Source organism: Scyliorhinus canicula, chromosome 3 (assembly GCF_902713615.1).
Source record: "Scyliorhinus canicula chromosome 3, sScyCan1.1, whole genome shotgun sequence".
NCBI lineage: Eukaryota > Metazoa > Chordata > Chondrichthyes > Carcharhiniformes > Scyliorhinidae > Scyliorhinus > Scyliorhinus canicula.
The window spans coordinates 149,195,706-149,208,906 of record NC_052148.1 but is presented as its reverse complement, the minus strand read 5'-3'; the positions used below and the strand labels follow the sequence as shown (position 1 = coordinate 149,208,906).

Sequence of the window (13,201 nt, the reverse complement as noted above, 5' to 3'; positions counted from 1 at the left end):
ACCCGCACTACTTTAAATGGCAGCTCACCTAACCTTCTCTCCTGCCTCCTCGCCTGAATCAGAAAGACCTCACTCTTCCCCATTTTTAACCTCTTCCCAGACTACTGTACTGGCCAAATTCCACCAAAATGTCCATGGTAATTCCAATACTTTCCAATGGGTCTGATATGTAGAGGAACAGGCATCCACATATAGTGAGACCCTATGCTCCACCCCTCCCGACCTCCCCAGCACTACCCCCTGCCAACCTCTTGATGCTATAAGCGCCAATGCCAGTGACTCTATCGCCAAAGCAAAGAGCAGTGGGGAGAATGGGCATCCCTGCCTCGTCCCACGATGCAGCTTAAAATACCCCAAACACGCCCGTTTCGTCCTTGCATGCGCTGCCGGCACCTGATACAACCAGACCCAGTCCACAAACCCCTGCCCGAAACCAAACCGCCCCAGTACCTCTCTCAAATACTAATAATAATAATAGTTTATTGTCACAAGTAGGCTTCAATTAAGTTGCTGTAAAAAGTCCCTAGTCGCCACATTCTGGCGTCTGTTCAGGGAGGCCGGTATGGAAATTGAACCCGCGCTGCTGCCTTGTTCTGCATTACACGCCAGCTGTTTAGCCCACTGCGCTAAACCAGCCCCTCTGCATTTGCCCATTCTACCTGATCAAAGGCCTTCTCTGCATCCATAGCGACCTTCACCTTCCGTTCCCTCGAGGGCATCATTGTAACGTTTAACAAACTCCTAATATTAGCTGACAGATGCCCCCCCCCTCTTTACAAACCCCGTCTGATCTTTCCCCCCATCACCCACGGCACACAGTCCTCAATCCGCGAGGCCAAGATCTTTACCAACAACTTAGCATCTACATTCAGCAGTGATATCGGGCCGTAGGACCCACACTTCTCCAGATCCTTATCCTTCAAAATTAAAGATATTGAGGCCTGTGATAACATGGGGAGGGGAGCTCCACCTTCACCCTCTCCTCATTACCAGGTCACCCAAAGACATTTTATAAAATTCTACTGGAAAATCATCTAAACCAGGGGTGGGCAAACTACGGGCCGCATGCGGCCCGCCAAAGGTCTTTATGCGGCCCATCAAGTCATTTAAAAAAAAAAAAAAATTTGTTTTTAATTTTTAATTTTTTTTTAAGGTTAATGGGGGGGGGGGGCTGTTGGGTTACTTACTGGTATAGGGTGGATACGTTGACTTGAGTAGGGTGATCATTGCTCGGCACAACGTCGAGGGCCGAAGGGCCTGTTCTGTGCTGTACTGTTCTATGTTCTATATGAGGCGCCCAGAATCATAACCGGGTGAAGTAATTATTTTACTTAATATACTATGCGGCCCTTTAAAATTGTGAATTTCTGAATGTGGCCCTTGCACGGAAAAGTTTGCCCACCCCTGATCTAAACCTTCCCTGCCTGCATCGCCCCCATACCCTCCATCACCTCTACCAGTCCAATGGGTGCTCCTAACCCACCTATCAGGTCCTCCTCCACCTTAGGGAACTCCAACCTGTCCAAGAATCTGAAGCTTCTGCCTCTCCTTCAACAACCCTGCCTCTGAGGCCGCTGAATACCCTCTGTCCACCCGCAGAATCTCATCCACCAGCCTTGCCGTCTCTGCTCACTCCTCCTGTGCGCCCGGATCGATATGAACTCCTCCCTAATCACTGCCTTGAGTGCCTCCCACAGTGTGGTGGCCGAGACTTCACCTGTATCATTTAGTTGCATAATTCTCCAAATGGTGACCCTCACCCGCTCACATGCCTCCTCATCCGCTAACAGCCCAATGTCCACCCCCGATCCACTCGCCTCATAAACTCCGCATCGTCCCAATTTGGGGCATAAACATTTACCAGGACCATTGGTAAGCCCTCCAACTTCCCACTTGCCATCACAAACCTTCCCCCTGAATATGCTACTATATTCCCCACCTCAAACACCACCTGTTTATTTACCAGCACCCCCCACCCCTCGTGTTGTCTTGACTAATCCTGAATGGAAGACTTGCCCTACCCACCCTTTTCTTAGCCTTGTCTGATCCCCGATCTTCAAGTGTGTTTTTTGTAAAAAGGTCACGTCCCCCTTCAAGCTCCTCGGGTGCGCAAAAACACATGCCCGTTTAACTGGCCCATTCAGCCGCCTCACGTTCCATGTGACCAGCCTGGTTGAAGGACAGCCTGCCCCCTCCCCTGCCGATCTACCCCTTCTTAGGGCAGCCCCTGGCCCATGCCACGCAATCCTTCAGGCCCACCCTCAGATGTCCACCGTCACCACTCCGTCCTATGCTACGCCACAGCAATAACACCTTTGTCAGCAGCCACCCCCTCCTTCCCTTAAACAAGACAATTACCCCATCCCACACTGCTACACTAACCATCTGATCACCCCCCCCCCCCCCCCCCCCCCCCCCCCCCCCGCTCCAATGCGCACCCATTAACTAGCCCACCCATCTAGCCTGGCATCCCCTGCCCAAAGCGCCTAAACGTTCTACACCCTGCTGATTTTCTCCCCAACCGCGCGCACACCTCACAAACAACAATGAAACAAAATAAAAGATGCAATTGTCCTCAATCGCAACAAACCATCTCAAAGGAGAAAAGTTCTCCAACAACCAATAAAAACAATGAAAACGGACAGAAAAAGCACCCATCTCCTCCACAGTTCAATATCCTCCTTCTGCTAGTCCATTGTCTCTTAAAAATGGCATCGCTTCTTCTGGTGTTCCAAAATAATGGTCTTGGCTATTAAATGTCACCCAGAGGCGGGCAGGGTACACCATCCCAAACTTCACCGCTTTTTAAAGAGCGCAGCCTTCACCCGATTAAACCCTGCTCTCTTCTTCGGCAGGTCTTCTCCCAGGTCCTGGTACACCCGAAACTCGTTCCCCTCCCAGGTGTATCTCCTCGTCTGCCTCGCCCACCTGCATTTCTTCGCCTTGTCCAGGAACTGGTTAATATGCACCACCATCGCCCTCGGTGGCTCATTCGCCTGCGGCTTCCTCATCAGCACCCTGTGCACTCGGTCGACCTCCAGGAGCCGGTCAAAGGCCCCCTCCCCATCTACTTCTCCAACATCTTGGCGACATACGAACCAGCGTCCATCTGACCTATAGACCAAAATATCTGCCTTCTCTGTTGTGTATACTGACATGTGCCACAACTGGTTCACTCCCTTCACCCTGCTGAATATTCTGCACACTCTCCATGATGTCCTTTGCTCTGTCAGAAGACAAAGGCAGAACACCATGCAGGGCTCAAAATGATGGCTCTAGAAATGCCTTATACAGAAGAATAATGCAATCTTCTGTAACAGCTACATTTCTACTCTGCCATTCCTTCCTGTACAGTCCTGCCCATTGGTGCAATGGTCAAGGATATTCTCCTCAGAGTATCATCACTCCCAGCAGTCTCTAATACTGTATCTGAGAATGGCACACAACCCAAAGGCTCCTGCACCTGACCATTCCCTGGATGTACAATTTGAAAACTCTTTTCTCCCTGATGCTCTGCAGTGACTCTAGTTGCCACTCAGCTCAGAAATCTAAGTTCCAGTTCAAGCCGCTGGAGACACTTCAGCTTCAAATCCTCACAGGAGTTGCAAGCAATAGTTCTTGCCTTCTATCCAGGATCTAAAAAATATCTCTTTCCTCTTCAAATTTATTTATACTATTCATTTTAATTAATGCTCCGAGACTTGCCTGTGGACCCTGCTACTGTTATACTTGGCCTGCTCATGCTGTTGTTACTTTCCTTTAACCTTGCTCCCTAGCATTCACTAGGCTCTGCTGCTGTCCCCTCACATCCAAGCTCTTTGAACAATCAGTCACCTACCTCATTGTTTCAACCGATGCCAATGCTTATGTAGTTGCATTGTATATCTTGTGTTGCCCTATTATGTATTCTCATGTATTTTCTTGAATTCTGTTTAATTCCCTTTTCTTCCATGTACTGAATGATCTGTTGAGCTGCTTGCAGAAAAATACTTTTCACTGTACCTCGGTACACATGACAATAAACAAATCCAATCCAATCCATGGCCGGGATTCTCCCCTACCCGGCGATGCGGGGGGTCCCGCCGGCGTCGGGCCGCCCCAAAGGTGTGGAATTCTCCGCACCTTTAGTGGCCAAGACCTCGCATTGAGGGGCTAGGCCTGTGCCGGAGTGGTTTCCACTCCACTGGCTGGCATGAACGGCCTTTGGCGCCACGCCAGCCAGGGCCGAAAGGACTTTGCCAGCCGGCGTAAGTCCGCGCATCCACCGGAGCGTCAGCGGCTGCTGACGTCATACGGCGCAGGGGAGGGGGTCTCTTCCGCCTCCGCCATGGTGACGGCCATGGGGTCATCATCGCGATGACCCGGGGTCAGATCGCCCCGTGCCCCCCCAGGACCCCGGAGCCCGCCCACGCTGCCAATCCCACTGGTCAGGTAGGTGGTTTAAACCACGCCGGCGGGAGAGGCCTGTCAGCGGCGGGACTTCGGCCCATCGCGGGCCGGAGAATTGCCGCGGGGGGCCCACCGACCAGCGCGGTGCGATTCCCACCCCCGCCGAATCTCGGGAAGGGGAGGGAGGGGGGGGGGGGGATAATTCGGGACACGGCGGGGACGGGACTGACTCCGGCCCTGGGCGATTCTCCGACCCCCCGGGAGGTCGGAGAATCCCGCCCCATGTGTCTCATTCCTTGATTTTTATTATGTTCTCATTGCCCTCTCTGACTCCCTCAAGCTCCATTTCTGTCATTTGCTAACTGTCTATATTTTATCTATTTGTCTCTGGCACAATTTTCCTTTGGCTCATTTTCTCTTGCCTTGCTACATTTATCTAGCTTTAAATATTTGTGTTACTTAATTACTAATTTGGGGAACTATGCAAATTTACAGTTTCCTGATTTGGAAATGAAAGAAAACTACTATTGCAGGAAATGCTTAAAAAAAACAGCACTTCCTTGCCCCCTCTACACTGGTGTTATCAGTCTAAGTCAATCTATTCCTACCCTGTTACCTACATTAACAACTGGGTTCCCACTATGACTTCTGGTGCAACTGAGAAGTGATTGCAAGACTTCTGAGTTGACTTTGGGGGTGTAATGCATTGAAATGTTTAATTTTTTGTTCTGGTATCTGTTTCCTCATGCTCCTCAGTTGTATACTTTCTCGTCTGAGGATTGTTGCATTTTAAAACATAACTAGTTGCACGTAGCAGAGGGTTTTATTAAAGCGACGAGCTGCATTGATAAAACACTTCAATATTGGTAGCTTAACTTTTTTTTTAAAATTTAGAGCACCCAATTAATTTTTTCCAATTAAGGGGCAATTTAGCATGGCCCATCAACCTACCCTGCACATTTTTGGGTTGTGGGGGTGAAACCCACGCAAACACGGGGAGAATGTGCAAACTCCACACGGACAGTGACCCAGAGCAGGGATCAAACCTGGGACCTCGGCGCCGTGAGGCAGCAGGGCTACTCACTGCGCCACCGTGCTGCGCCACCAGCTTAACTTCTTTTAAAGACATTGGCTAGTTTTCTATGGCTCTCTACAGAAACATTGATTTTTTAAAAAAAAATATTGTCATTTATATTTTTTGAATTATTTTATTTTTCAGACTGACCGAGGATTTGACAAACCCACTTTTGAATTGCAGATGTCAGTGATGAGAGGACAGGTAATTGTATATTTGCTTTGAGTTGTGATTTTTTTTGCAAATGAAATTGGGTAATCCAAGTGCCCTTTAATCTAAAAGGTTGCTATTGGGAGTGAACTGAATCAGAATTGTTACAACACAGAAGGAGGCCATGTAGCTCATTGCATCTGTGCCAGTTCTCTGAAAGAGCAACACCTCAAGCCCCAGCCACCTTTTCCCTATAATCCTACAAAATCAATCCTTCCAGATAATTTTAAAATCTTTCCATCCAGATAATTGTCAAGTTTTTTTTATTCAGGCTTCTGTTGAATCTACCTTTCAACACTCAGACAATGCATTCCAAATCCTAGCCACTCATTGCTTTTTAAAAAACGTTTTTTGTCATGCTGCCAATTTTTTTTCAGTCAACCTAAATCAATGTTCTCTATTCTGCCAATAGAACATAGAACAGTACAGCACAGAACAGGCCCTTCGGCCCTCGATGTTGTGCCGAGCCATGATCACCCTACTCAAACCCACGTATCCACCCTATATCCCCAACAACCCCCCCCCCCCCCAACCTTACTTTTTTTAGGACACTACGGGCAATTTAGCATGGCCAATCCACCTAACCCGCACATCTTTGGACTGTGGAAGGAAACCGGAGCACCCGGAGGAAACCCACGCACACACTGGGAGGACGTGCAGACTCCGCACAGACAGTGACCCAGCCAGGAATCGAACCTGGGACCCTGGAGCTGTGAAGCATTTATGCTAACCACCATGCTACCGTGCTGCCTGACATGGTAACAGTTTCTCCATTTATATTCTGTCCAGGCTCCTCATGATTTTAATTTGTGACTCAGTTCATCAGTTCACTGAACAACTGGTTCATGATGTAGAACGAGGTCAACAGAGGAGAGGAGTCCCCAGAGTGGCTCAGAGATGAGAATTTCCTGTCCAATTACCATAATATGGTTTTTCCCCATCAGTAGATTCCCATACGACTGAGGTTATTCATGAAGGCCTCTTCCCAGCCTTGCCCCTCGCCTGAGGATTGGTGATCCTCCGGTTAAATCCCCATAAATCAGCTCTCAAAGGGCGAACAGCCTATGGTCATCTGGGACTATGCAACTTTTATCAGATCTCCTTTTAATCTCCTCTTCTCCAATCTAACCACATAACTAATGTTTCTTATTGCTAAAACCATTCTTGTGAACCCTTTCTCATGCCTTCACATCCTTTGCTAAAGTATGGTTCCCATAATTGGACATAGTATTCTACAGTTAGGTCTGATCTGCAGTTAGGTCTGAATAATGTTTTATGCAAATTTATCAATACTTTGTATTTGGACTCTTGACCACCAAATCCTGGACTCTTTAGCACCTAAGATGCTGTATGTTTTGTGGACTTTTTTCTCAATTTGCACTGCCACCTTCAATGATATATGCTCAGTCATACAATACCGAAGAGGCCTTTCGGTCCATTGAGTCGACACTAATCCCACTTTCCAGCACTTGGCCCATAGCTGTTGTGACATTTCAGGTGTTCATCCATGTACTTTTAAAGGTTCTGGTTTCCTGCCTCTACTATCTTCCCAGGCAGTGCATTGCAGACTCCCACCACACACTGGGTGGAAAAACTGTTTCCTCAAATACCTTCTGCCCCTCGCCTTAAAATTTTCCCCCCTCGTTATTGACCTTCAACTAAGGGGAGCAGCTGCTTTCCACCCTGTCTATATACCTCAATCGGGTCCCCTCTCCGCCTTCTCTGCTCCAAAGAAAACAACCCAAGCTTATAGCTATCTTCATAGCTCAAATCTCCATTCCCGGCAACATCCTGGTGAATCTCCTCTGCACCCCGCCCAGTGCAATCCACATCCTTCCTATAATGAGGCAACCAAAACTGAACACCGAACTCCAGCTGTGGCCCAACCAAATTTTGAACAGCTCCATCATAACCTCCCTGCTCTTATAATCTATGCCATGACTGATCAAAGCAAGTGTCCCAAATGCTACCTTAACTACCCTATTAACCTGTCCTGCTGCCTTCAGGGATCTGTGGTTAAGCACCCCCAAACCCCCTGTTCCTCTGAGCTTCCTAGTGTCCTGTCATTCATTGAGTACTCCCTTGTTGCACTTTTCAGGGTTAAGTACCATCTGCCACTGTTTGTATCTTCCTGCAACCCTAAAGCTGCCTTCCTGGCCCCCCCAAAAGCACTTTTCTTTTTTTATAAATTTAGAGTAAAGGGGCAATTTAGTGTGGCCAATCCACCTTCCCTGCACATCTTTTGGGTTGTGGGGGGCGAAACCCACGCAAACACGGAGTGATTGCACTTTTCTAAGCTCTCCCCATGAAACCCCATTTGGAGACCCTTCCAAGATACCACTCCATTCCAGGTCCACCAGCTCCACTGTTCCCTTCAGAACTCTATTGTTTATATTGTATTGCCCCTCCATTCTTCCTGCCAAATGAATCACTTCAGACTTTGCATAAGTTTTCTATGTGGAGAATGTCTGCTCCTCGCACCGGTCTACCTATGTTCCCTTGAAATCTCCTCAGTTCACAATACTACCAAGTTTTGTCATTCCATATATTTTTTAATTGTGCCCTTTACACAAGTCGAGGTCATGAAAGTACATCAGGGCAAACCAGAGTCTTAATGTCAACCCTGCAGGATCACACTATAAACCTTCCTCCAGTCTGAAAAGCAACCATTCATCACTTTTCTGTTTCCTGTCATCCATCCAGCCATTTTTGTATCCATGGTACTAATGTTCCATCAGCATTAGAAGTAACTTTGAGAAGGTTTGCTTAGCTGATCCCTGGAATTAGGTGAGAGGGAGCTATCCTGTGAGGAAAGTCTGGACAGTCTGGACCTGTATCAATTGCCATTTATAAGATTAAGAGGCAGTCTAATTCAAATACAAGATACTGAGGGACTTGACGACAATAAGACCATAAGACATAGGAGTGGAAGTAAGGCCATTCGGCCCATCGAGTCCACTCCGCCATTCAATCATGGCTGATGGGCATTTCAACTCCATCTACCAGCATTCTCTCCGTAGCCCTTAATTCCTCGCGACATCAAGAATTTATCTATCTCTGCCTTGAAGCCATTTAGCGTCCCGGCCTCCACTGCACTCCGCGGCAATGAATTCCACAGGCCCACCACTCTCTGGCTGAAGCATTTCTGTTCTGAATTTACCCCCTCTAATTCTAAGGCTGTGCCCACGGGTCCTCATCACCTCGCCTAACGGAAACAGTTTCTTTGCGTCCACCCTTTGTAAGCCATGTATTATCTTGTAAGTTTCTATTAGATCTCCCCTTGACCTTCTAAACTCCAATGAATACAATCCCAGGATCCTCAGCCGTTCATCATATGTTAGACCCGCCATTCCAGGGATCATCCGTGTGAATCTCCGCTGGACACGCTCCAGTGCCAGTATGTCCTTCCTGAGATGTGGGGCCCAAAACTGGACACAGTACTCCAAATGGGGCCTAACCAGAGCCTTATAAAGGCTCAGTAGCACATCGCTGCTTTTATATTCCAACCCTCTTGAGATAAATGACAACATTGCATTCGCTTTCTTAATCACAGATTCAACCTGCATGTTTACCTTTAGGGAATCCTCGACTAGCACAATGTAGATGATGAAAGGAGTTTTGCTTGTGGGAGAGACTAGAACCAGGCGACACTGTTTAAAGATGATGGGTCTCCCAATTCAGACGAATGAAAAATTTTTGTTTGGGTCGTGAATCTTTGGAAATCTCTTTTGCCAGAAAGTGTTGGAATACTTTTAAGGCATGGTAGATACATTCTTGACTAACAAGGGAGTGGAAGGATACCTGAGTAGGCAGGAATGTGGACTTGATCTTATTGAATGGCAGATCTGGTTTAGGGGCCAAGTGGCATACTCCTAAATCATGTTTGTGTAGCTCTGACTTTGCTGACGTGCCTGTTAAGTGCCACATTGTCAAACGCAGTTTTGAAAGTCCAGGTACACTGACTGTATCAACTACATTACTACATTATCCTTAGCAACCACCTCTGTTACCTCATCAAAAAACTCAGTCAAAGTAGTTAAATGTTTTTTTACCTTGACCATTCCATGCAGGCTTTCCTTAATTAATCTGCATTTGTCAAATGCTCGCTGTTTGTCCTAATTGTCATTTTCAAAAGCTGCCACCAAGCTTCAATTGACAGGCCTGTACTTACTGCACTTAAACCCTTTTTTTGAACATTTGTAGTTCTCTGGCATCACCGCTGTACCTAGGGAGGATTGGAAGGTTATAGCCAGTGCCTCATTTCCATCCCTACTTTCCCTGCATTATCTATGTATGCATCTCATTTGGTCCTTGTGACTTAACTTTGCAAACAGTCTACAATTTATATAAACAAGCAGTGACTGAGTGTAATATAGCAAAAACTGTGGATGATACTAAAATAGGTGGGACGGCAGGCAGTGAAGAGGAGATAACATTTTTACAGACGGATATAGATAGATTAGGAGATGGGCCAAAATTTGGCAGATGGAGATTTTTGTAGATAAGTGTGAGGTTATCCATTTTGGCCGGAAAAATAGAAAGGTAATTATTATCTAAATGGAAAGAAGATTCAAGATGCGCCTGGGTGAATGGATCTGGGTGTCTTTGTTCGCGAATCTCAGAAAGTTTGTATGCGGGTACAGCATATCATTTAAAAGGCAAATTGAATGTTAGCGTTTATTGCCGAAGGACTGGAGCATAAAGGTAGAGTAGTTCTTGCAATTGCATGGGGTGTTGGTGAGACCACATTGAAGTATTGTGTCCAGTTTTGGTCTCGTTATTTGAGGAGGGGCGTGGTAGCATTGGAGGCAGTTCGGAGGAGGTTCACCAGATTGATTCTGGAGGTGGAAGGGTTGTCATATGAGGAGAGATTAAACAATTTTGGCTTGCACTCGTTGGAGAAGGATGAAAGGGGATCTGATTGAGGTATGTAAAATAATAAATGGGATTGATAAAGTAAACATAGACCAAATGTTCCCCATTGTGGGGAAATCTAGAACGAAAGATCACTGGCATAGGTTGAGAGGTGGTAGATTTAGAACTGAGATGAGGAAAAACTACTTCTCGCAGAGGGTGGTGAATTTGTGGAACTCGCTGTCCCATAGTACAGTGGAATTTGAGTAATTTAATAGTTTCAGGAAAAACATATATTTTGTATCAAAAAACGTGTTAACGGGACATGGGCAACATGTGGGGAGGTGGACTTGAGACTAGGAAGAGATCAGCCATGATCTGATTGAATGGTGGAGCAGACTCAAAAGGCTGAATTGCCTACTTCTACTCCTCATTCCGATGTTCCTAATCGTTACTTCCTCTTGTCAGCTTTTAGTGTATCCAGTGTCTCAATTTCCACTTTTACTATGACTTGGGCAGAATCGCCTTTGGGAAAGGCAAATGCCAAGTTCTCATTTTTAATACCTCCTACGTCTATGGATAAATGCCATTTTTGATCCCTAATCTGCTCCACTCCTCCTTTCATGACTCTTTTACCATTTGTATGCATATATTAAGTCTTTCAGATTTGCTTTTCTTTTATTCATTCTTTGTTTCTCTTTTTTTCCACTGCCTCCTCCCCCCTCATGAACGTTCTACATTAAGCCTAGTTCTCAATTATATTATCCCTCTGTCATACACACCTTTTTCTGCTGTTTCTTTCTGTCATTTTCTTCACCCGGGGAGCTCTGAACAAGAAAATCCAGACCTTTTCCCCTTTTGTGAGAGTGATCCCGACTACTCAAACTGTCCCCTTTGAAGGCAGCCTTTTGTTGGGTTACAATCTTGCCTTCCAATTTTGGATTCCAATTTATCTTGGCCAAAACTGGTCTTCTCCCAATTAACTGTTTAGAAAAACTGTTTATCACCATTGTATTCACGTGCTCTCCATGAGCTTGTGAATTCTAATATGCAGTTACCACCTATTTTATGCAGACTCATTATAAATAAAATGTTTCTGATGAGCAGAATACTTTTAGGAGCAGCAACGTGGTATAATGGCTGAAAAGTCAGAGCATTACAGTAATTCAAAGAACAAATTGTTTTTTCTAACCTGTGAAAGGAACTGATAAAATGATACTGCATGCCTTTTCTCTTTGTTCAGATTTTGAATCTTACTCAGGCGCTCAAAGATGGGAAAAGCCCTATTCAGCTGGTCCAGATGCCTCGTGTGGTTGTGGAAAGAAGTAGTTCTGGAAGCCAAGGCAGGATAGTGCACTTGAGCAATGCCTTCACCCAGACATTTCATTGCAGAAAACCCTTCTTTTCATCTTGGTAGTGAATGTATAAAGAAACAAATCTGTCGCTTGGATGATTTTGAGCTACCTGTTAGATACCACTGTAAATATGCAATAAGGTGATGGTGAAAGGGGACAGCTTGAATTGTACTGGATGTCTCCTTTGTGGAAGTATAAATGAAGTGAAATTTATCTACTGTATCTTACCTGCCAAAAATAGTTGCTTTGATGTAATTCATCAAATGTTAGATGCTGAAAGTAAAGTTTACATTTTTTTTGCTATGTGAAAATTTTGAACAAATTTGTCAGGGATCATATAAACAAACTACTGTCTTAATGTATTTTTATACAATATAGTGCATCAATTTTTCCAATAGTAATGTATTAAATATCTGGACAAGACTGTCCTAAAGGGAATTTCTTGAATAAAGATGTTTGTGGTTATAGGTTCAGACCAAAAACTTTAATTTCATACAGAGGATAAGAAAATGATTTTTTTTTTTTAAAACAATGCTGATCACTATTTCTTTAATTGAAAGGCATTAAAACACTGTTAAAGCTCATTTTAAAATGTTCAGTTAGTTCATTGCAATGCGCTATAAACTAAATGGCATCATTTTGCTTTTGAAGTCCGTGAAATGTATTTGAAATGGACAACTGTAACTGTTCTGTTCTAAACATGTGGAGTACTTTGCCCTTTACTGAAGGTCATCAAACTCTCCAATCTATAGCTTTGAGTACTGTTTCAAAATGAGATTGTGGTAGAAAAAAGACAAAATACTGTAGTCGGATTACATTGAGACAACCTAGACATTGGATACAGCAGTATTTTGTTATTCTTTGTTCATGCCATTTTTTGAAATGTAAAAAATACTAAAACTTAATTTGAACGATGCTTTGTAATATATATTTGAATCCACCAATAACTACTGAATAACTCAAAATTGGGTGAAATGACAAATGAGTAATTTAAATATTGTAATCTCGATCTGGAATTTGCTGAAAGATCAGCATAGACCATTATTCTAGTGCAGAAGTTCCAGATTGTTATGGTGAATGACTATGCCATTGCTTGTGCCACTTGGTAAGTTCATGAGACATTGGCACTGCTCCACCATTACCCCACTCCAAAAACAGCGAGCAAGTAATCATAACCTTTGTCATTTATTTTCATGAGCCATTGCAAATTTGCTGCATTTAAGCCAGTGCTTATGCTGCTGCCAATTAGTTTGGAAAATATGGCACTGGTATCCTAGCTGCAGCAAGATTGATGCTAGTCATGTTTGTTTCTGGGGCG

The 13,201-nt window shown here is 45.0% G+C and overlaps 1 protein-coding gene across 1 annotated transcript in view; it reads left to right on the top strand.

The window, feature by feature from the left end:
• Positions 1–12,794, top strand: part of LOC119963016 (phosphatidylinositol 4-kinase type 2-beta-like) — a 69,416-nt gene extending 56,622 nt beyond the window's left edge. The window contains exons 8-9 of the mRNA XM_038791472.1: positions 5,609–5,668; positions 11,772–12,794. Coding sequence (XP_038647400.1) covers positions 5,609–5,668; positions 11,772–11,945 — 234 coding nt within the window. The 3' untranslated portion in view covers positions 11,946–12,794. The remainder of the gene's footprint in view (positions 1–5,608; positions 5,669–11,771) is intronic.
• The last annotated feature ends 407 nt before the right edge of the window (positions 12,795–13,201 follow it).